The 25,723-nt window shown below is 46.4% G+C and overlaps 2 protein-coding genes across 2 annotated transcripts; one reads left to right on the top strand and one right to left on the bottom strand.

The window, feature by feature from the left end:
* Positions 1-10,326: 10,326 nt before the first annotated feature.
* Positions 10,327-15,843, top strand: LOC144174744 (protein pinocchio-like). The gene is made up of 4 exons (XM_077703584.1): positions 10,327-10,565; positions 11,794-11,995; positions 12,386-12,515; positions 13,908-15,843. Exons 1-4 carry the CDS (start codon positions 10,493-10,495, stop codon positions 13,989-13,991), a joined length of 489 nt encoding a protein of 162 aa, XP_077559710.1. The 5' UTR covers positions 10,327-10,492; the 3' UTR covers positions 13,992-15,843.
* On the bottom strand, positions 15,563-22,609 carry LOC144174743 (uncharacterized). Its single transcript, XM_077703583.1, has 3 exons — positions 22,251-22,609; positions 18,314-18,452; positions 15,563-17,093 (listed from the first exon to the last, which is right to left on the bottom strand). Exons 1-3 carry the CDS (start codon positions 22,502-22,504, stop codon positions 16,650-16,652), a joined length of 837 nt encoding a protein of 278 aa, XP_077559709.1. The 5' UTR covers positions 22,505-22,609; the 3' UTR covers positions 15,563-16,649.
* Positions 22,610-25,723: the final 3,114 nt, after the last annotated feature.

Below are 25,723 nucleotides of genomic sequence, written 5' to 3'. Positions count from 1 at the left end.
TGAACCCGAGTAGAGCCACACAGCGTTGCGTCGTCGTCGTAGCGGCTGTTGTCGCGGCGTCCCACTGAGGCTTCGGAAGCCAAGGGGTTGATAAGTCACTCATAAGCGTTCGAAACTCGTGCACCGCTGGCGCTTGTTATACATCTCCCCGTTGTTTAGCGCAAAGGAAACTGCAGGTACATTTGAGGCAAAATATACGTAATTAACCGGCAGCGCCCGCGTCCATTTAGCTAGGAACGCTCGCTTGGTCAATTTTTACGATAGGAGGAGGAGGCAAAACGTTTATTGAGAAAAAAAAAACAGTGGGTGGCCTCCTCAGTTCAGGAGGCCGCGCGCCACCGCTGCTCACGTGGCCCGCTGGATCAGTCTGAGCTGCTCCTGCAGGTCCGAGCTGGTCAACGCGCATTCCCACTGCTCGGGGGTAGGGGAAGGGAGAGGAACAGGGTGTTGAGGGCACAGGAAGACGAGGGGGGCAGTGGTGGCTGGAACTTGACAGTCCGGGCAGTTGTACCCGAAGCGTGAGGGGGAGATGTGGGAGAGGATGCGGTGTTATAGTATGTGTCAGTGTGTAGTCTGCGCCCGATTCGCGATTCTCCGACGGACAGAGTAGGGTGGGGCGGAGGATGCCTTCGGCGAGCGTGGCGGTAGTGTGATAAGATGTTGGTGAAGCAGGGTTGAAGAGGATGGATAGTGGCCGTCGTAGAGTCCGAGCCGCCTGGCCCTGTAGGGAACGCCCGGAAGTGAAGCTCGCGGGCAGCAGCATGTGCTGCTTCATTCCCACGGAGTGAGGCGTGTTCCGGGGTCCATACGATGGTTATTGTAGGTAGGTCGGTAATGGCTTTCAGGAGCTTGAGCGCCGCCGGGGGTATACTCTTCCCTGAAGGTAATGTCGGCAGGCTTGTTGAAAATCTGTGATTATGGTCAGGTTGGTGGTGGGTGTGTGGGTGGCCGCCGCGAGGGCAATGGCGGTGGCTTCAGCAGCGGTTGAAGAGGGATGAAGGAAGGTAGCGGCGTTGAGGACGGATAGTAAGCGAAAAAAAAGTGTCAGTACAACGCCCACACGTGTGGTAGGAAACGCAAGAACAATAAGAACAAGAATCCCACTGGCGCAGTTTCAGGCGGGGGGCGCGCGAGCACTGTGAAGGTGGGAAATTTGAATTGCATTGGGTGGTAGCTGTGAGCGGATAACGGCGCTACAGCCCATTATGACGAATCACTGCACTGCACTTCCAACAGCTTTGCCATTGAGAGAAATGGCTTTAGCCTTTTTTGATCACGTATTTTCTGTACCTCACAAAGCGCGTGCTTGAGATTTAAGGCTGCCGATTTAAAATGAGGCATGGAAAAGAAACTCCCAAAAGGCGTTTGTAAAATTCTGTCGAACACCGTCAGCTTGAACTACGATAATTTTCATAAGAGGGAAAGGCTTTTCTCACAAAATGAAGTATCACAGCTGTAATTTGTAGTTTGTGATACTGCTGTCTTGTTCAACCAAAGTGGATATATCCGCCTACAGAATGGAGCAAACGTTGTGACACCAAGTATTTACCTCAAAGGAGGCTAAGCGCTTGCAACGATCACCACTTTACATGACTGTTTCCCAAGGAGCAACTGCCTTTATAGTAACGACTGGATATAAGCGTTAAAGTCAATACATTTTTTTTTGCCTTCCTGGGGGAGGAGGGGAGCGGAGCGTTAACAAATTGAGCTGCTACGCCTCTTGTCCACGGATGAAGAACGTCGCCGCAATGGGCTGTTCGTGGCTGAGATTGGCCTATTGCTTGAGTTGATGAAGGTATTGATATGGCATGTGTACAGACTTGACGGCTCCAAACGGTAAACAAACGACTTTCCGCATTGCAACCGGGAGTGAACCGAGTACTTGTCTTACCCGCCGCTGTGGCTGAGTGAATACAACGTTGGTGCGCTGTTTGTTCATTTAGTGCACTGTGTGTTCACTCATGAGTGTTCACCACCTCGCCCAACCCAACTCGCCGTCCTCTTGAGCCCGTAGCATCTCATAGACAGAGCGCGCAGATCTTGTGGCGCGATACACAGCAGCCACCATTAGTTATTTCGCCGTTCTGTCGAGTTTCCGACTGTGAAAAAAGTGTATAGACAACTTGCCTCCGTATTCTGAAACCTTCACGATAGATTCAAATGTGTAGCAAGAAATCTAGCCGAAAATTACATTTTCAGAAACTGATGCCAATACCCACCGCTGCGCCCTCTTTCATGCAAAAAGGGAGAAAAAAATTCCCCGCATTTCCCCGAGGGGAAGAATGTGAAAGTGCGAATGCACGAGTTGAATTTGCGCGGTTCGGTAATGTTCGCGAAAGAGAGATCACACACGCACACACATTTTCTACAAAGAAAGAAAGATGCATTTATTCACAGACACCTATTTGTGTTGTCGTTGTACTTGATTGCTAGAGCGGATCTCAGCTTTGAAATTTCGTGTCAGTACTCCTTTAAGCAGGTGCATTAGCCCTTCTCACGCCCGATTCCTGGCCAATCCCCCACGTGGGTATGTGCCATGCACAGACACCTATTTGTGTTGTCGTTGTACTTGATTGCTAGAGCGGATCTCAGCTTTGAAATTTCGCGTCAGTACTCCTTTAAGCGGGTGCATTAGCCCTTCTCACGCCCGATTCCTGGCCAATCCCCCACGTGGGTATGTGCCATGTCAGCGGCCAGGCAGCGCGCGCCCATCTCCCCCCGTTGCCAAGGAAGACGAGGAGCGCGCGCACCCGCAGCTGTTGCTATGCGGACGGCGGCGGATGCTTCAGGCTCGCTTAAGAAGTGCATTCGCACTTAAAAAGAGTTCAAGCGAGTACATGATATCTCACGAGCGTGCTGCGGTGACATTTTGCTCGTATATTTTGTAGCCAGCCACAATACGGACTGTACGCGCTCATTGACCGTGCTCTAAAAGCGCTTCAGGTGTTGGAAAGGGTTAAAAAATGTTTCTGAAATCGTTTAGCCTGTCCAGCGTGTAAACCAAACGACGTCAGTTCCGTGTGTGCGAAATTATCGCGTTGATATGTAGCAACAACAGAGGGGAAAAAAGGCGTGGAAATGCTTTAATTTTCTACCTTGTCCGAAACACACGCTTTCCCAGCAAGCCGGAACTAACCCTGGGGGTAAAAAAAATGCACCATAAGGTTTGCGGGGACGCAAGATCCACGCGTCAGAGCCCACTCAACGGAATAACGAGTGCCTGTATACGCTCGTGTCAACACTACGGCATCACGCGCGGTCTCGCCAGTGACGTCAACGACCTCCCGCGGCAGCGCACCTGTTCTGCCTTTCTACGACGCACCGTTGTTTCCCGGGGGCGTCGTAGCCTGTCATCGGCACACATTGTTTTGTACTCCCGGTTCCTGCAAGTGCGTACCGTGCAAATATCAAGCACAAAACGCGATGGTGCGCCAGCAAGCTGCCACGCAGTTCCGACGCGTCAGGTTTATCTGACAACTTTCAAAGTGAACCTCGGTGGACCTATGGACATGGCGCTGCGTTCTGCATTGTGCTGCGGCATGCGGACACGTGATAGTTTCGCCGGCAGCATGTATATGATTGGCGCCATTCGACGCCCGCTGCATTGTGTATTCGACCGCGCTGCGCGGAGGCGTGTGGAGCAAGTGTAATGTGGTGCGAATGACCGATTGCACGCTGCATCACGGCCGAAAACATGTGACATGATTCCATTCCGACTCCTGGGAGTGCAACAAAACAAAAAAGGCGGAATGTGTTCACTTGCACTGCGAGACGTTTTATAGGCACGCAATGTGGTATTTTTGTGTTTTATTTCAACATACAAGCCCTTACGAAACTGAGGCATAGGGAGAGGAGGCAGTGTTTGTTAAGTTTGTTCAGTGTTTAAGTTTATTTCTAACATACAAGCCCTTACGAAACTGACATAGGCATATGAGAGGTGGCAGTGTTTGTTAAATTTGTTAAGTGTTTGTTTAGTTTGTTAAGTTTGTTAGGGGCAGTGTTGGTCAAGAGGGCGGCAGTGAAGTCTCTCGGACGTTATTTGCAACTGGATGGAAGTCTAGTTCGTAGCAGTTAAGGAGTTTGATGGAAATAGAATTGCAAGACAAATGTCTGTTTTCGACTGATACTGCGAGAACAGCAGTAAAGCAGCTCGGTATAATTTCTATAGACACACGGCCGAAGCGTAAAAACACGCGACCGAGTAAGTAGGCACACAGAGATGCAGAGATTATGTTCCGTATTTTTGTCCTATTTCTGTTTAGGTGCGTACCAAGTTACCAACCAACTCGCCCAAAATTAAAATCCCCTTTGAAATTCTTCTTTGCTATCTTAAGATACATTTGTAACTTTTCATTTTCCTTGAGAGATAATTAAAAACTCTTCTGGTGATCTGCATTGTATATGCACGCACAGTACCGCAGTTGTAGAACAAGTGATTTCGTGACCATTGGGCCCATAAAATGCTTGCAGACGCTCTTTCCCGCTCTGTTGAAGGAGGGTATGGTTTTTAAAGTGTTCGATATGAATTCGGCCCCCTGCCCCTGGCACCGAGTGCCGTTGGGATGCGACGATTACAGAGATACAATAAATTCCAAATTCTTCGACCAACCTGATTCTTGATAGCGCAGAATATTTGGCTGCTATTTGCGCAGTACAACATCAGCTATAAAAGTGTCGCAGATGATTCAGCATCACAAGACAACTAAAACAAATCACAATTAGTTGTTGAAATAAAATTTTGTAAATGAAGGGCAGTTGAGAAGCTGTTTCATCATCACAGAACGCTCTTCATAGACCATAGAACAGCAAGCTATTCCGTTCGAACCGCACGCAAACTATTTTAAAGCTCTAGATGCTAATAAATACGAGTCCATCCGTACCTACGATACGTATACTATCAGTAAAACGCTTGACCAGCTGTCATATTTTCCGCGTCATCCTTCCTCGCTCGAAAAGGATTTGAAGAAACCTGCTGCAGCGTTCTCAAGTGTAACCCACCCATTTTGCCTCCAATATGTTCGTAAAAAGTAGGTTTCCCAAGTTTTGAGGTGTACCAAGTCGAAGCTGAAATCGCTCTTACAGACAAGCGTTTTACGACTGTACGTCCTACATATCACTGCTAACTTGTGCCTGCAGTAACCCAAAGGCGATAATGGCCTCGAATAAGGTTAACGAGATTAAAATACGAGCCTTCTGAAGCTACAAAGTCTGGAGCGCCATTGTGTCTAATTAATTAAGAATAGTTGATTGATTGATTGATTGATTGATTGATTGATTGATTGATTGATTGATTGATTGATTGATTGATTGATTGATTGATTGATTGATTGATTGATTGATTGATTGATTGATTGATTGATTGTAGGGTTTAACGCGTCGACGCAACGCGGGAGATGAGGTGCGCCGTAGTGGAGGGCTCCGGATTAATTTTGACCACCTGGGGATCTTTAGCGTGCGCCGAAGTCTCGTACACGTGGGTATTTCTCGCTTTTCTCCTCCATCAGAAAAGCGGCCGCCGCGGCCGGGAATCGGACCCGCGTCCGCCGTTGTGTCAGTTTGCAGAGGGTCGAGAACGCCCGCCTTCCCCTCTTCCCCTGCATAGCAAAGTCAAATTCGCTTCGAGGCCAATTATTAAAATGCGCGTGTCTAGATTTCGGCACACGTTAAGGATCCCTGGATGGTCAAAATACATTCGCAGCCCTCCACTACTGCTCGCCTCACATTCCAGGTTTTGCTTAGGCGCGGGAGACACCTTTTTTTTTATGTTTAAAACGTGCAGTTTCTCTTTTTGAATTTCCAAAGAAGTAAGGCGTCAAGCCTGGATAGATGGACAAAAAATTTATTAAACACGTGATGAGGCGGGGGGGGGGCTTGAATCAGCTGCCTCGGTCTAGGCAGCCTCCTAGGGCCAGCCGCTCGATATTGGTTGGTATAGTGTGGCTACAGTGTTTTTATGGTGTAATAGTGTTGTTACAGAGTGGGACAGGGAGAAATGGAACTGTCGAGCTCTTATTCGCACCTGTGACTTTTCTGCGCATTGTCGTCGGCGCAAAGCTAGATCAACCTCCGATTAAGCTTCAAAATGCCACCAAAGCGCCAGTTCAGTGGCAATGGCTGAACACGGTGATTGTAGCATAGACTTACAGCAAAGCCATCGGCCTTCCTTAACTAGCGGAAAGGTAGAGAGCGGAGTCGCTTCGATGCCGCCTTGCTGTGTGGCGCATATCAGTTTGGCATTGGGCTTCCTACTAATAACAGGAAGACGGTGTTTTCGTAAACAAATTCAGGACTGGAAATGCACTCATGCGGCCACCAAAAGTGGCGGGTTCATTGTCTCCGCGAGCAAACAGGAAGGACACGGAGCGCACGCTCGGCGAAAGTGCGGAACAGCGGGGCCAATCTTGTGTCACGCAAACCAAGGCCCTATCGCGTGAGGCAGCAGCACAGCCGGCAGTTCGTCCGGCTATTTTGTTGCAACCGGCGTATACGGTGGAGCGGAGAAGAAGAGAAGCATTGTCTCCGCAGTGAACGAGCTGCGTGTCTAAGTGCTCCGTGTGGCAGCGCGTAGTGTGATGCGTATACATTAATCAATAAAATGGATGCATGTCCTCTTCGCAAGCCTTCGATCTGCCCTGATAATCTTTCCTGGTGCTAGCGCGATTCATCAAGTGAACGGCGCGCTGTTTTTTTTTTTTTTTTCCTTTGCAACGGGCGATAGCGTCTGAACAAACAGCGCGGCGTTCCCGTTCGAGTGTACATTTCACATGTCATGCGTGCAGAACGAACGAGAAAATGAAATGTGTTCTCCATTCGCTCGTTCCCGAGGAAAAAAAATAAACCTGATGGGGTGCCTTTCGCAATTTTTATGTATTTTTAACTCCCAAGAGGAACTGGAAAATTGTAAAAGAGGCATTTTTATTGACTGAGATCGCAAGGGAAAACGATGGACGAGAAGCAGATGTTGAGAGCTTTTTATAATTCAATTTTATATGAATTCTCACATCCAACACTTAGCACCATGATTTGAAGCGCAACAAAAAAATAAAAAACACGGACGAAGAAACAGAGTAGACGAGACAGGCGCTAATGGAAGTTAGCGCCTGTTTCGTCTACTCTTTTTCTTCGTCCGTGTTTTTTTGTTGCGCTTCAAATCATGGCAACTATTCACCAACTAGCCCAGCAAGAAGTTCATTGATTGTAGGGTTCAACGCGCCGACGAAACGCCGGCGATGAGGTGCGGCGTAATGTAGGGCTCCGGATTAATTTTGACCACCTGGGGATCTCTAACGTGCGCCGAAGTCTCGTACACACGGGCATTCTTGCTTTACTCCTCCATCAGAAAAGCGTCCACCGCGGCCGGCAATCGAACCCGCCACCTCGTGCTCAGCAGCGCAACGCCTTAGCCACTGAACCTCCACGGCGGGCCCCGGCAAGAAGTTCTTCTCAACCCTTAGCATATTTATTCAGCCATCCGTATACGTGCTCCTACGACTGACAGAGCAATCCTATTTTTGACCACACAATGACCCACATCAACGGTTTTCTAGAATACTTATTGTCGCTAGCGAGAAAAGAGGTTAACGGAAATGTTCCTAGCACGGATATATAAAGGGCCTTCACCTCACCCGACGTTTCCGTGAACCATTCTTTGTGAATAGTTTCGTTTACGTTTTGTTGCCAGCGCCCGGTCGCGCGGCGTTATGTTAACCGGCGCTGAGAGCGGAGCGCCCGTTTGTTCCTTTTGGCGATAGACTCCGCCCGGCTATCTCGATAGACAGTAAAAGCACGAAACCAGTTTCTTACTCACATAAACTGTTCTAGGTCGGGCGAGAGTGCTTTGATCTGAGTGCATGTTTCTGGGGAGGGCTGCGCTCTGTGATAAATGCACTCAGTCGAAATGCCACGGCATTCCATTCACTAACTCTCCACTGTGCCCATCACTCAGTTTGGCTTCTTCTTTGAGCATTGCTCTTTCGTATAGTTCATTGCGAAGCGCAAGTTCGCTGCAATAAAAATTATGTACGATAACCTTGCGTCGTTTTTGACTACGTGATATTGTCGCGAAGCCCGCGATATCTTTGCTCTTTTCCTACGTAGCGAGGAAGGCACGTTGCATTTGTTTGAAAACGGGTTGGACGGGAGGCTGGCTGTTAAGTTCAAGTACCCAAGTTAATCGACGAAGACAGCCGGTAGCTCAGTTATTGCTGTTGTGTTATTTTTGTACACACACGTACCATTGTTTGTTGTTGTGGCCCATCAGCACCCTAGTGTGTGTTAGTAGGCCCTGCTCTTTCTCTGTTCGGACACGCCCTTGGAGGCGTGGTTTTTGTGTAATAAAACTTAGGTGTTGGGCGTTTTAGGAGAGAGTGAGAACTATGAAACAAGAGATGAGAAGATAGATACGAAGGTCAGTCGGCCGAGCGATAGCGAACAAGAGCAGATGCCTGGAGACCGTCGCAAGTTAAGAGGGACTCACCGGTTAACATTCCTATGACACTTAGTACTTCATGACCCACGGTTTAAGAACCATCGGGCTACAATACGAAAAGATTTCAGTTTTACAAAAGCATAGAAATGTTCACAATGACCTAGCTTGCTAATTTTAGAGAAATGTGACTTCTGCACTGAAATAAAAAAAACGGGCTTTCTAGACAGCTAGCGCAATAGTGAGAGATAAATAAAAACAAATGCGTTTCTTGTTTATTTTTATTTCTGTAAATAAGTGATATATTTCGAAAAGAAGTAATCTAAGCTGTTACGAACATTTCTATTGGTGTGTAAAATTTACGTTGGTACACGATGTCTGTTCACCCCTTGGATCGTGAATTTGCAAGTCCCATAGGCATGTGATCAGTTGATGCCGCCTTAGATATGTTTAGCTAAGTGCATTTAAGTATTTCTCCGTTTTCATCTAAATTGGGCATATTATTTATTTCGCATGCCTTGAATGTCAACCAAATGTCACCGCCAGTAGATTAAACAAGGAAGCTCACTCTGACGCGCAAGACTTGAAGGTAGCTTGGCTGTACGAAAAACCTTCACGACCATCACGACGGTTTAATCCCACGATTGCAGCCGATTTGCTCCTTCTTCGCTGCCGCAACGACATTTGCTGCATTATTGTTGCTATAAGTGTGAGCTTCCTTCATTGTTTTGGGAAGTGATAAGCGTTGGACATCACCTTGGAGGGGGGGCGTGCGCTATGACGGGTCTTTCTCGGTCCGAGCAAGCGTTGCCACGATCAGGGAGAACGCTGGAGTCCTTCTCGTTCCGAGCAAATGTAGCTATGATTACGGGGAACGCTGGAGGAGCTAGGAGGAGGTGCTTGTCTTGACGGGTATGCTTGTCTTGACAAACGTGCGCCGGGGACGCTGGGCGGTCACCGCGAGGCACGCACACACGAGTGCTCGGCATTTTATACGATTTTTTAACTGCCAGGGGTGTCGCAGGATAATACCTGCCCCATGGTAACAAGATTTAGAATTCGGTGGGATTTAAGGTCACTGTAGATTTACGGGACGATGCCACACCGTATAGAGAGACGTTGCATAGTACACGGTGACGAGGTAAATTCAACCGTCTGGTGTTTTCTTCCGTGCACTAAATTTTAGTCACACAGGCGTGTTTCTATTTAGACTTTGACCTAAGATTCCGCGGCCTGGTTTGCAACCCGCGAACCAGACTGGCAGGTAAGCAGCCAAGGATACAAACGCAAATCCACGGTCAGTACATGGTACATTACGGTTCACCCTGCACCAAATACACGGCATAGCTGCCACGAAGCGCCCTCTGAAATGCACTAGTGTAGAAATCTGCCACGCGTGCGTAGCTCCCACGCCTTGCTACAGCCAAGAGAAAGCAGTCCTGTTGGCCGCAATAAATGCGTCGCGTCGTGTACACATAAACACGCGTGTCGCGTGTCGCGTCATTGCTCACTGCCGCCAAAGTGATACCTGCGATATTCTGCAACTGCCGCGTATCAGTGCGTTTCGCCACAGATGTTGACAAACGTCGCCTCTGTTCTCACATTTTTTTTCGCCTTTATATGTTCATCTTCCTCTAGACTCCCGAAGACGTACTTCTCGGCAGCTACTCACGCCCCCACTGCGCATCCAGCCAGGTGACGTTACACGGCGATGAGCTGCTCGGCGCGTGGCTGGGAGCGAGCACGCGGCCTTGGGGGAAGCCCCGCTTGGGAGAGAGAGTTCTCTTGGCGCGTGTCTGTGCGCGTGCCCATCGTGACGTCAGTGGAGTCACGCTAGTAAACAGCCACCGCGCGGCGCCGGCGTCGCGCTCGAGAGAAAGTATGAATTCTATCCTCTGCGCAGATTCTCCTCAGTCGTCTGCCAGGGAGTGAACTGATCATATTCGCTCCAGAAGTGCTAATAGTGTTTTAGCGAACCTAGAAACTTTTACCACTTGTCAGCGGAGTGCTGGTTGTGACCCTGACTGCTGTCGCCAAGTTTGACGTTCCTGAACCAGGCGCTGCACCATGGCCACGGGGGTTCTGCTGGGTTACCCGACTTCACCTGTCTACGAGACGCGTCCTCTGTTCTTCCAAAAAGGTAATAACCCCACGGAGGTCAACAATTTCGCTTCAATGCAAGTTATAAGGAAACAAGGTAGTATTTGTGCTTTTAATGTCAGACAGTCTGTTCGCGACTAACTTTCTTGAACCAGTACAAAATTTTCGATTGAAATAGCATTTCCGAGACTAAGCAAAATATTACAAATCTTCATAAAACCTATGGGCTAATATTGTGTATAATCAAGTGTGAACCAGGCACGGAACATCTATTGCAGTTCCTCAGGCATCGCCTTGAACCATTTGGCCTGCATTGAACTTCTATGCCGCATTTGCTGCAGCTTCAGAAAGGAGATTCCTTACTTTATTATTTTATTAACTAATTTCGACGTCAGTGAATGCAGCTTCTACTACGGGTGTCGTACCTTCAACGTTGTTTTTTCTCTTTTTTACTCGATAATAACGCTGCTCCTTCAAGTCCTACAAAAGGCAAAGCAATAAGCAATACACAAAGGATTACGACTGTGGCCATTTTTGTTCTTTTATATTTTGTTCACATCTTTACAGTGCCTGATAATACCTCTGCCTAGCACGAGTTTACTTTTTGACAGATTTATCAGCCCCTGCTTACTGCTGTTGAATCTGAGTACACAGACACCCCTTTTTGGGGCACGTTATGGATTCCTAGTACATAGAGCAGGTATATTTGCCGTAAAACATGTTGCAGAGAGAATGTCCGTGCAATGTCGAAACGCTCAAGTGCGCCGTACACGGAGATTACTGCCTGATCAGCTTCGATTGCCTCGTGAGCTACCTTTAAGAAAATGTACCCCTGCCTCAATGCATTCTTCAGAATATGGTTCGGCGGCCTCTCGAGGCATTATAATACTTATCTAATTCAGTAGATGCAATTATCCAGCAGCCTCTTCGATAACGTGTGCGGAAGATAAACTGTTCATGAATAAACATCTTGCTTATGCGAATCATCGTATCGCCAGTTACAACATTTTAAAGATATTTTACTCTGTTTGAAGATATCAGATTAAAGTGATAGCGGCTTAATTGTCCGCTGCGTTCCGAACATACATGAAAATGACGTTGAACACCAGCAAACTAAATGGTACGTGTAGTTCGGTAGTAGGTGTAGTTCGGTCTTTTCCTCTCTTTGTATTCCCATGTGCAATTGTAATGAACGCAACGCCTCCCATACGTTTATCTATTCGCGACTGATTACAACTTTACACGTCGTTTCATTCGTTCCTGTCCAGGCAAACGCATCACACATTCCAAGTCGGAGCCAGTGCTTACTGTGCTTCAACGCAAGAAGTCACTGGCACGATGCTCAGATCAGCACAACTTTTTATGGGAAGCTGAACTTGGAGATCCGATCCTGTCGCCAGCTGCCTTACTGGAAGGAGCAGAGTTCATCGCAATGCACTGCCCCGAAATTGACTACAGATCCTGCTTTACGTGAGTTCAATGCGAAATCATTTTGATGTGTTTACTGTATAGCAAATCTCGCTTCTACAGGAAGCTGCTCTGCTTTGAAGGTACAGCCTACCATTGCAGTAAAATTGTTCATGGGCCAAACAAACTTTGCTGTACTTCCTTACCTATGCATGCGCGCATAGTGGTCTTAAAGCTTCAAGTGATCAAAACTCTCCATTTGCTTTCATATGCTCTGCATAGGCAGCTCGAGAACTGAACAGGTTTTTCCGTTATTCTGGCCACCATGGGATGACCAAAGATGCTTCCAAGAGGGAAGAGAAAGTTCTCAGCTTTACACTTGTAGCTTTCCTCTGCCGAAGCCATTAGCGCAATCATATCAGCAGAGTAACGTGTGTTTCTTAATTCGTGCAGCTGTGGAGTCAGCTGGTGTGAAGGTCACGTGTCCCTGGACTGCTTCGAGTGCGGCGGCTACGCCATGCAACGGCCCTGTGTGCACTGCGACGGCCACTGCGGAGGAGTCTGGAAGAGAGATTTGGCTGCTGTGAGTTCACGCTTATTTTCTTTTCACATTTTCGGGGCGAAACCCCTCAGAAGCTCGGGATGTTGGCGTCTCATGTCGTCATCGTAACTGTCGTATCATGTAGTCACGGTACTAAAACACCGGGACATACGTCTACGTATCGCGCTAGAACGTAACGCGTACTGAAAAAAACACCGGGACACTGGTTTACGCATCGCGCTGGAACACTTCGTAGCGCATAATTAAAACACCGGGAGGCTCGTTTGCGCCTCGCGTTACGCCCTGACGGCCAGAGCAGCCAAGGTCGCTGAGCAGCTGCGGCTGCTGGCCGCTCGCCCCGCCGAACAGGGCCCGATTTGAGTAAAGTGTTTCTCTCTATGTTTCCCTCTCTCTCTCGCGTGCGCTAGAACGCTTCGTAAGACACTCGTTTACGCCTCGCGCTAGAACGCTTCGCGCTTCAACGACACGAAACTTCTACAGCAAAGCTATAGATAGCTTGCACTGACGTCACCGTAGCTGCCATCTTTGTGACCCACAAACACGGCGAAAGGCTGCACACTTATCCGGTGCTCTTATCTTTCGGAGCACTGAAAAATCTGTAATTGGGTCACAAGAAAGGGTTCTGATGACGTCATGCGCAAGCTATGCATATAGCTCTACCCCACAATGGTTTCATCTCCGTTGGAAAAAATGCCAGGACGCGAAGAATACACTTGTATACTGCATGCTTCGCCCCTCTCCACGTTTCACGTTAGTGGAGATGGCCTGGGATTTTTTTTTTTCGGTGGCATCTAAGCTACAACTGCTTGTCGCTCCGGTCACCATTTAAGTGCTGGATAGCCGATCATGCCGGGGAATTCTAAACTAAAGAAATTAGGTGTAGCCGACTTCATGTAGCTTTCTTTTCGTTGTGTAGGCTTTAAGAAGACAGGCTCTGTTTTAAAGGAGTTCGGAACTTGCGCAACAATAATTCAAGCAGCTAAAGTCACATGAACATGTTCCTAGGAGGTGCGGTATTGTTACAGCGAAATAACAATTGTAAACAGTTCGAAAACAGTATTAGTTATTGAAATCTGTTTCACATGGGTCACCTTTGCCTTTACCGAAGAAATGAGTGGCAAAAGAAAACGCCACAAGGAGTTCTGATGTAGTACAATACGCTCGCACGTGAAATTGTTTTTGCAGTTGTAGATATGATTTGCTCCAAATAGAGTAATGAAATGTTAGCTCCCGTTTGTATGCTTTTGGACCATTTTATGACTGACTTTTGATTGCCTTATCGGGTGAAAAAGCAATACCAGCTTTTGACGTTTCGGCAAGCCTTTGCATTTGTTTCTATAACGTTTTGAAACAGTGTATCCAAGGTGTTTGGTGCTGACTGTGTCTATTCTTATTTTTGTTTCGTGCGCACAGTCTCACAAGCTTCAGCATGCGCAGTGGTTCGGAGTATGCAAACACGTTCCCAGCGATGCTACCTTGAAGAGCTACGACACCTGAGCGACACCAACCGTACAGCATCATTGGTACTACAAAGAGGACCGTTCCCCATCCTCCGTCCATCAAAAAGAACCGCAGAAGCCAATTGCTGCAGAGAGAGCTCCTCACTACGGTCGAAAAGCTACTACTACTGATCAAGCGCCACGGGGGAGCTACGAAGCACATCGTTGTACTTCTTTCAAGGAGGAACAACCGCATTGCGTTCCTTCGGGAACCGTTGGAGTATTCGGTCTTCATACTCCCACCTGTAATGCTGTTGTCAACGTTGCATTCATTTACACGTCCGCGAGAGGCTGATTAATACCAAAGATAAAACCCGTTACATCAGACCATTCCAACGTGGCCTAGCCTCGAAAATGGCGGTTTTGTCATCACTTGATGCGCGGAGAGCTGAGAGTCATCATTACAGTGATATCTAGTCAGAGCTTTTGGGTTATGTATATGTACAAATCCCTCTGTTCACATGCTGCAGCTAATCTTTCAACATTTACTTCCCATTCCTTTAAGAAATAAAGTAATAAATTAAGGCCTGCTTCTTTCCAATGTACCAAGTCAGTTCTTTGTAGTTTTTGAACGTATTATGATACACGAAATGCGTTTAGAATGACGCAGACGCCTTTTTGTCCGTTTTTGGGCAATTTTATAGTTCAGGAGTGTGAAGGCATGTGCCACGTTCAAGCCGCAGTTATTAAAATCAAGCATACGGTAGTATTAGGGTCCATTCGCAATAAAAAAGGAACAGCCCCTGATTTAGTTCTTCCTGCACAACAAAGTTCAACAGTGAACACGCCATGCAGAAAAGTACACCTTGTGTTCGTTACTTGGCGGGCTATGCGAACTTATTGTTCGTTATTTGGCAGGCTTTGTGCGTAGTTTGCCTTGCATTTACCGGAATATTTTAGGGTGATTTGCAGTTAGTCTTTTGTTCCACAAGAGCTTGATGGGTATTCACATCGTTTGCAAGAGCATCGAATGATACAGACTGTCGAAAGCACGAAACCTCGCATGCTACCGCTGAGTAATTGGTTCGGCTTTCATGCATACCAGCTACAGTTGGGCCCAAATGTCTGAAGCATTTGCACCTCGAGTAGCGTAACATTGCCTCAAGTGCGTGATAACTTCAACTAGGGCGTGGTCACTGTGTCGATTTCTTGTTTTGTAAATTTACACATAATTACTAGACAGGTAAATTCGAATAAAACATGAAAATCTGTTCACCCATGAAATGGTTAAACTTAACTTCAAGAATCAGGCTGTTTTTCAATTTCTTTTTTAGTTACGTGATTGCTTATCAAATTATTGTGATTGCGCAACTCTGGTTTTTGCAGATGATCACCTTTATTCTCCGGGGGAAAAAGCATGGTTACACGTTTTGATTTTACTCATTTTCACGTCAGACATTTGTCATCTGTATAACTGGTGTCCTAAATGCACTAAAAGTGTTTCCTTAAAGGAACGGTATTTTTATTTCTGCATCAACATACTGGGAAGGCATGTGTACACAACGTCACATATGCAGGCATTGTCAGCATTGAATTTACTACAATGACATCGGGCAGCAAAACCGTAAAGCATAGCCGCCCAAACAACTCGGGCACAAACGAATTCTTCCCGCGAACAAATTATTCAAATTTCAAAAATGTAAACTAGACCGGTCTGCTCGACAGGGAATGGATATCAATCCAGGACAATGCTGCTCCATCGGTTGTTAAACAACAGGTCTACTGAAGCGCTCGACAAGAATTCATCTGTACAAACTTCATACTGTGTAGTATTTATTGAAAATTATTTGTGACGTGTCTACATTGTGTATCGTAATTTTTTTGTGAAATAAACTTTCATACCCAATTGATGCCTCAGTCTCCCTAGTCAGTCTTTTGGCACTGTTGCTGCACTACTGTGACCCAGGTATCGAACATTTGACGCAACCTGGGTCATTGTCCCAAAAATTTGGTACAATGGCGGAAAATTTAGGTCTTTGATTCTTATGAAACGCATGAAGTGTAACGTTGATAATGCTGTACTAGGCATTCATGCCTACTGAATTTTAACAACGTTTGCGAGCATTTTGGCGACTACATTCTTACGCAGTGGTGTGGAAATAGTGAGGAAAGCAATCCATTGTACCCTTCTGAAGCGTTCCCTATATACTCAATTACGGGAATACAATTTTTTAACCTTTACTTGCACACCACCGAAATGAAGCCAGGAATATATCTCCGCAACACGTGATAATAGATTACAGTATTACATTTAAAAAATTTTGACACTGGTTTTACCTCTGTGAGACAGACAGAAACGCCAAATCATGGTCTGTATGAATTCCGTGTATATGAAGTATACAAAAGACAGAAAAATATATGGTGCCGCATTTGGTGCTTTGATTAGGACAGGGGCACGAAAACTGTATCAAACGTTTATATTCTAAGAAACCGCTTGACTGTTTTGTTTTTGGAAAGATTACCTGCACTAGTTAAGCCTTTGTGCGTAATACTTCGTATGAATTCTCTATTCCCATAATTCCTTTGTGCGGAACGTTTCACAAGGGTACGACGAGCCAACACACAACACTTCTAGTAAAGCCAACTGGACACGCAGTGAGCCAGATATTTTTGGTTTTGTACCGGCGGCAATGGTACAACGTTGTTTCTCTTTCACTTATTGCCGGTCGATATACCTAACCACAGCATCGCATAGCTTCTCTAGCATCGTCAGCTGCCGCTCGCGCAGGTCGAACTCTCTGGCCCTCGCAGCTCTAAGGTCTTCACGGAGTAGTTTCTGCTCCTCGAGAAGCGCCGCAAAATCTAATTCAAATGAGGATTTCCGCTTTTGCCTGGGTGGCTGCTGCTGCGGGCCCTGTTGCATGGTAGTTGGGTGCGTAGGTTGCTGGACTTCGGGCTGTGTTACTACAGGAGCCGCAGGTGCCTCGGCGTCAGCTGCTTCGTCATTGCTGCCAAGGATGCACTCGGGTGGCTCCAGATCACCGTAGCCAGACATGTCGGCAACCAACGTTGGGTCGTAGCTTAATGACCTGTTCGGATGAGCGTCGTCGCCTTCTTGCGCACCCATGCCGACCCTTCCAGCTTCCGTTCCGTCGCCGGTCTGAGTTAAAAATTAAGAACAATGTCGAGAAAAACATTAGCCCATGATTGTACAAATAATGTGTTGTAAAAACTCTAGAACATAGTGACTGCATTGGAGGCTGCAATGAGACGGCGCTAAAGAGAAAGGAAGATTTTGTTACTACCCCGACTGCCTCAAGGCAGCACTGTGTGTGTGTGTGTGTGTGTGTGTGTGTGTGTGTGTGTGTGTGTGTGTGTGTGTGTGTGTGTGTGTGTGTGTGTGTGTGCGCGTGTGTGTGCGCGTGCGTGTGTGCGTGTGTGTGTGTGTGTGCGCGTTCGCGTGCGTGCGTGCGTGTGCGTGTGCGTGTGCGTGTGTGCGCGCGCGCGCGTGCGTGCGTGTGTGTGTGCATGGGTGCATGTGAGTGTGTCCGTGTGTGTGTGTGTGTGTGTGTGTGTGTGTGTGTGTGTGTGTGTGTGTGTGTGTGTGTGTGTGTGTGTGTGTGTGTGTGTGTGTGTGTGTGTGTGTGTGTGTGTGTGTGTGTGTGTGTGTGTGTGTGTGTGTGTGTGTGTGTGTGTGTGTGTGTGTGTGTGCGGGCGCGCACGGATTTAAATAATCTATAAGGCCTAGCGATATCTTGGTGTTCTTTTTATCCTGTGGTACCAAACTGTGTTGTATATATTGCATCATTGTCATGGCGAGTTTCATAGTACAATATTGTAGACCTTTGTACATTTCACCCGTTTCTTCATTGTTGCCCGCACCTGAAGTCAGAATTCGTGCCTTCAGCAGTTTTCATTCACCGTTTTATATGGCTCCGTGTTTTCATTTTTTTTTTGGTGTGCGTTTCGTGCCATTTTCTGTATGCTCTTATCGAAACGTGAACGTAACCTAGAAGAAAGTACAGGATACTCTGTCTATTTCAAATAAACAGCTGTCACCTGTATATCGGTGCCAGGAAAGGTTAGTGCTAGATCTCTTCTCTGGCCGCAATCTGAGACCTTCCTGCCATTCGTAGCTTTGGGTGATGAACACGCTTGCACTGGCGTTTTCAAATTCGCAAACAAACCATCTACTCTCGAATGTTATCTCTTATTAACTTGGTGCAAGAAATGTGAACCCTCAGTACAGCTTGCTCGGAACAACTCCAGTACAGCCAACAGGGCCAAGACGTTGCTACTTGTGTACCGTTTCAAAAAAAAATTTGCTAATTACAAAAGTACGATGTGCACATTTATGCTGGTCTGACTGCTACCTCATACCTGCTGGACAGTGAGAATGGGGCCTTCAAGTACCAAGTTTGGGCTCTTGGTGGGCAGGTTGGAGAGGAATTTATGCAGCCTTGGAAAATAAGGCCACTGGACGGGAGTCGGTCTGGATGTCTGGCGTCTCTGCCAGTACCTGAAATACAGGGTAAATGGTATCGCTCAAAAAATCAATTCAAAGTTCTGGCGAAACACAATGACTGTTGTAATGAATAAAAAGACAATGCATGTGGCAATACTAGACGGATATTGCTTCTGAATGAATAACTGTATATTTCTGGAATAAATAAATATTCCCATATTTCTTGTACCATAAAAAAACAGACATCTGACACCTGAACCTCTCCTTCCCTTAAAGCAAAATTGTGAATTTTAGAAAGAAAATCAGAAAGATGTTAACGTCATGTTGTATGGCCAGAGTATACGCTTCGAGCTTTGCGATCGCTGCGCCGCCTACCGCCGCTTCTCCGCGGCGTTGACGGGATTAGCGCTGCGCGGCTGATAGGGGCTCATGCGGTGTTTTGGTTCTCTTTTGCTTCTTTTTCCCCCTTCCGCGCCCTAAAAAACTTGTTATGATAACTTCTGTAAGTACCTAGTACTTTAAGGCACTTCAAAAGCCACTGCGTCTTGGTAAGGTGCTCAAACCCCAACAATAGCTATCCGGGAACGCGGTCCTGCGCCCTTCTTGGCCGCTGTTACGGGCGTCGGCGGCGGCCGCAGCATACCACCGCTGTCACCTCCAAATATGTGCGGCACAAGTGAATTTTGTTGCAGCCTCGTTTAGACCTGATACAGGCACAGTTAGAGGCTGCTTTCGTTTTGCAGCGCGGACAACGAATGCGGCCTCGTTTCGAATATATGCGTCGTAGAAAAGTATATTTCGGGGAAGTGATTACCCAATACCTCATAATAACTTGTACCTTTTAAAGAATATAACCCACGCGAAAATATTTAGTATATTCCAAGGCCATGCGTCGTGAAATATGTGCACTCTTGGATGCCTTATAGCAAGAACCAAGAAAAGTTAATTAAACCACGGAAAAATAAATGGTCGGCAAGTCCGCAAGAAACAGAATAGCTCGTACGGAAATGAAAAAAAAACTCAGTGCAGCTTCTGAAATGATAAAGACGTTCGTTTAAACTTAAGCCGGGTAGGACTCACGAGACCAACTAGTGTGCGAAATGCACTGCTATTTCGCGACACATGGGGAGGGGAGGGGGAGAGGTGGGCGATTAACTATCGTTGTGTGCCAATGCGGAGCGAAGTCAAGGAATGAACGTTTTAGTAATCCCACACGCAAGCTACGCGCCCACCTCACTCTAGTTTTTAGACTTCAACGAACAGCTGATCACTCGGCGGACGCATTTTTTGAGGTATACAAGTTCACAACTGATAAAAGGTGCCCTTAGAAGAGGGGGATATCTGATAAGGCCCTCTGATTTCCGTTTGTGCTAGATTCTGCAGGCTCCCTGCGTCATATGACTATGCTTCGGAGAAACGTTTAGTCGCGGGTGCGCATTATAGAAGCCCGTCTCCGCGCTGCTCGCGGAGGATATATGTAGCATTATGAATGTTTGCGGGCACTCAGCTCACGGCAAGACGCCCCACCATTAATTTTTTTGTCTTGCGCTGATCCCGGGTATAATTTTAGATTATCCATCGTACTTATTTCGTGGAATGTTCGTGAAATTTATGTCCTGGGTAGCGATCAATATCGGAGGTATGATATTGGCAACCGCAACTGGCGTGCTGTCAGGAATGAGTGCTCCGTTAGATTATATAAGCGCACAAAACGGTTTTACATCGTAGTGTGTAGCCATAGCATTACCATATGAGGAAACTATGCTTACAGAGACACTGTTAGTAAATTTCAAGGCAGTGGAATCACAATCATCTCCATTGCATATCCCGGTTTCGCGACACCGACCAGTATAAATAACGTATAAGTAAAGGAGGAGGAGGAGGAAGTGGTTGTTGGGGGTGGGGGGAAGGGGAGATAGAGGCCGATAACTGTCTGGCGTTACGCCGACACCTCAACCAGCCGAACGGAAGCGAGGAGGGGGACTGTAAAAGGTGGAGAAGGAGGAATGGAGGAAGAGAAGGAGTGTAGTTATGGTGAATTATAGAAGAGCGGGATTGAAGATTATAAATGGAGGGGGAGCTGGAGTGCGCGACGTCCCCCCCCCCCCCCCCCCCCCCGCGCGGAACCGGCACACCCAGCCCGAGGCACACCGCCACGACTACAGAAGGGCGCCAGGTGGTGAACAAGCTGAGGTTAGACAGGGCTCTAAGGCTTGCAGACATCGGGTAGTAGATTGATTATGCTGGGAGTACACTTAGTTGTTAGACATGGGATTGACAAAACAGAGCTAGAAAGCAAAGAAAATCACCAAAAAAAACAGAAAACAAAACAAAAACAAACAACAGCTAACGGACAGACATACATGGAGACAACAGGTATGATGGCAATACAAGTGGGAGCACACCGAAATCCAAGTAATGGTGGCGGGGGGCAGGGTAATAATTAAATTGGGGGGATACATGATTATTATAATATAAGGTGTAACAGTGCACAGTGTGGGAAAATAAAAGTAAAGATTGTAGCAAGAATGGTGCTTGGTTTGCATGAGATTAAATTGGGGGGATACATGATTATTATAGTATAAGGAGTAACAGTGCACAGTGTAGGAAAATAAAAGTATAAATAGTAGCGAGAATGGTGCTTGATTTGCATGAGATTACTTAGGAGGGATAACGGAATAATGTTACTGTGGTACAAGTGGGTAAGGGGAGTAGTACAAGTAAAAACGTAAATGGAGGTACAGACGGCTGCTACATTGGTTACATTGGTTAAGTAGTACAAATAAAAGCGTAAATGGAGGTATAGAGGGCTACTACATTGGTTACATTGGTTAGTATAAGTATAAGTATAAGCAACGTATAAGTATAATGCACACCTGTCGCTTGTACAGACCGAATGTACCAGACTAAGATCGCGTCAGACACATTTACACTTTCGTAAATGTGCCACATTTGCGAACAGAGTGACTGCTCCACATAAATACGTATTTCCAACGCCTGAAAACGGTAAATCTCAGTCGTGAACGGGTTCCGAAAGCAGCGGTGACAGTAGGGAGCGGGCCGGAGACTCCCGCGCCTACTTTCGAAACGGGCCGCTACGGGGATTTAAGTGGCGCCCGTATACAGGCCGCGCTCGACGCATATACAGAACGAGGTCCCGACGTCAAACCTCTTAACAATATCCGCATAAATGACACTGGTGCAAAGCAACAAAAGAGTAATGACACAAAAGTTAAATAACAAAAATGGTCAATTACACGCACGGAGAAAACTGCCAATACATTGTAATAAATCGTCTGTGCAACCATTGAAAAAACGGCATGCTCATTACGAAAAACGAAGCACAATATCGGGAAATTATGAAAACCAACCAAGCACCTACAAACGGTTACACAGTTAAATAACTACCAGTTATATCAATTCAAAAGGGCGCTCAGATCCTTAACAACAACAACAACGTCATCAAGAGTAGTAAAACCGCGGTGCGTTACTTCCCAGCATGTTTTAAGCGTTGCAATGTTTTTAATATTTTAATCAACTTTGATAAGGAGTTTAAAATAGTAATTGAGGAAAACTGTACAGTTTGTTTGCCGAAATTAGTTAGATCTTTAGGCAAAACATGATTTCCATAAGCTCATAACCCGGTATTGTTGTTGGGATGAGAGAAATATTCTATAAAATTACCGAAAGAAGGTCATCATTATTAGCACGAGAAGTCAGATATTGTGCTTATATTTACTAAGATTTGAAACAGCCTTAACCCATTAATAAACATTGTAATCGGTTGAACAGCGACATCAGCCTTTTGTGGGACTTACTTTACGCTTAGTTCAGTACCTGGTACTTACTTACCTGTACTCACTTGACAAGTTCTCGATTTTCGAGTGGACTTGCGCCCGGGTCCGATTGAAGCCGGCTTCCCGAAGGCTGTGGGCGATGCCGTCGTACACGCTTCTGTTCCTTTTTGTGCGTCGGAGGTCTAAGATTCGCGCTTCCCACAGATCTATCAGCACGCGCGTTTCAGCCTCTCCCCAAATCTGACGAGGCGCCCAGTCGCGCATTTTTTTCCTTGCTGCTTGCAGCGACTCGCTTGACTGCCCTTCCATTGGAATTAATGCATACTAAAAACCCCAACAAATTATATTTTATGTCTACAAAAATGTCTGATGATGCTACTGGTTAAAGGCTAAATATAAGAGAAAATACAAATGACTGCTACAAACCCGCAAACACGCGTCACACAATGGCAATATGGCTCTCGAACGCCGCTTTTTTTTTCTTTCTCGCACCGCTGGTGTCGAGAGTGCGGAGTTTTCCTTCAATCTTAAATTGAGCGGGAGGAGACTAAAAAAAGGAAATATTCTTGCAAATTTGCTCGTCGAAGCGCAAGTTTAGTCTTGAGTAAATGTATTTGTAATTGTGGCGTGCAAAAACTGCGTGCGAGAGTACGGACGTTCGCGTTTCAAAGGCATTTGACAGCCTGAAAGGTCGCAGCGATGCTCCTTTGACTCGGATGACATTTCACCCAACGCATTTGACAAATGTCGTGCAGCAACTGAGCGTTGGCATTTGAGTCGAATGACGTGCGTTTCAAAGGCCTTGGAAGCTCCCGCGTAGCAGGAGTGCTATTAACTTTCGCCGTAGCTGGCAATCGCGAGAGAATATATATGTGGCTGCGCTAATATTAAAAATAAAGTCAAAAGAGTTCAGACATTTCTGTTTCGGGAAAACTGTTTTCGGAGATGTCACTTTACATCTAAAATACAGAAAAAAAATCCAAACGACACAAAAATTTGTGCGTGTGTGCGTGCGCGAATTTCTGTGTGCATGTGTGTGTGCGTGTGCGCGTGTTCACGTATATTGGCCGATTTTTCTTCATTTTATTACGCCGTCCTTGCAATGTGGCTTGCACAAAAGCAGCAAGCTGTAGCAACTGAACCTTGTTAAGACGGTGATTTGGGCTACGTTGGTGTGCATTCAAAAGAAATGAAAACAGCGACGACAAATGGTACAAGCGCTGTGTGTTGTCTTTCCTTTTCAATTTGTTAGTGCTGTTCTCATTTAAACCCCGTTCCTTTAAATCCCGTTTGAAAGTGCCACTAATAGGAATGATCTTCGATATCGGCATGCTCTTAAAGCCGATTCACACGATGTAATAAATCACTGATCGAAAAACAAAAGTAAAGAAATCAAAAGCAGCTTGAATATTGTCTTTTCCCTTTTGAGAGCACCCGGAGCGAACCATAGAAAGTAGTCCACTTTAGCTATCATTAAATATTGTCTGATTGCAGCTTTTCGGACACGAAAAATGCAGAAAAATGTAACGGCAGTGTCGGATAACACCTTCACAGCGGATGACCTTTAATGTTCTTGCGATCTTTTCTTATTTAGAGAACTTTACTAAAATATCTACGTGCTTAAGTATGTGTGTGCCAATATTTTTTTCCTATGCCTATAGTGATATATCCTCCCACCTTGGCTATTCAGTTGTCTTTCCTTATTTCCGTTTCCTTTCTGTCGTACCACGTCTTCGACCCTCCCTATCTCCAGACCACGTATACCGCCTTCGGAAAGAAGCATCGCTTACTGCCGTTTGCGCTCCTTGCAACCTTTTGTTCGTAATTCCGTCCGTCGTGCCTGGTTGTTTTCTTCTTCTTTTTTGTTTCTACGACCAGACTTTCTGTCAGTGGGTGTTTGCCATCGTGTTCGCGTGCCTGCGTCCCTAAGGAGGAAACAGCTTCGGGCAACACGTGGCAACCGCCGCAGGTCATCGATTGTGCAAACCGCGATGACGTCACCGTTTACGTCACTTGGGGCCGGAAAAGGAAGTAAACGAGCCTGTACTTCCACCGCCGCCCTATCAGTTGCTTGTGTTCGTTTAGAACCCATAGAACCACTGTAGACTAAGAATAGACTAGTCTATATCACTGTAGAACACTCACGAGTCTTTTTTTGTAGAAAATCTGGGTTGTTGGCTAGTTGGTTCCTGATCTTTGAGAAACAAATACTGCGCGAACAAACGTGGATGGAGGCAGGAGAGGGGGAGGGGGACAAGGGCAGAACGCCTCTTTGCTTCATCATGCTTGCGGTCGGTCTGTAATATGCACTGATCCGGATGGGGACATTCCGCCCTGCCTGTTGTAACGTCCGCTTTGTGCGCAACACAGGCGCAATCACTACTCCATATTCCCAGCGTTGGGCAGATATCGGCAACTATAAAAGCTCTCCTAGCGATAACGTGCACCACCCCCTCCTCCCCCCCGCCCCCCCCCCCCCCCCCAAAAAAAAAAAAGTCATGTTAGCCCCTGTCAACACACTTAACATTTTTATACCCTTTTTGGTCAGTAATGGCGTAAAACTCTTGTTGTATGGAGAATTCTTCCAGTTCTCTTTACCCTAAAAATTGCAGCACGATAAAGGTGTTGAGGGAACATTTTAGGGCGTTGCGCAAAAACACTGAATTCAAGGTGAACGTTAGCACGCACTGTTACGCGGACGTATGCTCACAAAGTTGTTGTTGTTGTTGTTACTCCTTATTAATAAGGGGAAGGTCATGCGATTAAAATGAGGAGATGGATGAGGGACAGGGACAAGTACCCGAGTTGCAAAGGTGATGTGTCAATGAAGGCCATAGAAAAGATCCCTGCAGTTAGCGAAGCCTAGACTATGGTGAAGATCACATCTCATAAGAGAGCTATTACGACCGTGGTAGACGCCTGTCTACAACCATATTCAGAGACCACTCTCTAGGCCGAATAACCCATGGGAAGTGAGAAAACTAGGGTCCTCAAAGAAGGGGGGGGGGGGGGGGGGGGGGATTGCATCTTGATGCGCTTCGTGGGAGGCATAGCATTGGTGAGGATACAATGGTGCAGAGAAAGCTTGGAGTAGCGACACATTAAGTTGTCGAGGCTGGCAAATGCCATCATCTGACAATGGTGACAGGACGGAAATGGAAATCCCGCTACGTGTATTCATTCCCTAGTGATGTGGGGTGTTTACCGCAACTTTGTTTGCAAAGATTACTTACATAGCTACATAGTTTCTTGTTATGCTTTAAAGGACATAGCAACTGTAAACGACGATGGCATTATTAGTGTTACATTTTGTTCAACTTTAGTTTAGTATGCACCAATCAGTCAACTTATTTGTGGACTCCCAGCAGCCGCCGGTGCCCTTTCATGTTGCCGATCTTTACTGCCAGTGTACTGGGTACTTATTGTTTATCATTCCTTGTTTGCTTCGCATCTTAATTTTGTAGCTAACTTTGGATGACTACTAAAAAGAAAAACATTGATAGCATTCTCATTCTTCAAAATAAAATC

Source organism: Haemaphysalis longicornis, unplaced genomic scaffold (genome assembly GCF_048455015.1).
Source record: "Haemaphysalis longicornis isolate Haplotype H1 unplaced genomic scaffold, Haemaphysalis longicornis Haplotype H1 scaffold_3, whole genome shotgun sequence".
NCBI lineage: Eukaryota > Metazoa > Arthropoda > Arachnida > Ixodida > Ixodidae > Haemaphysalis > Haemaphysalis longicornis.
This window is presented reverse-complemented; position numbering and strand designations above follow the sequence as displayed.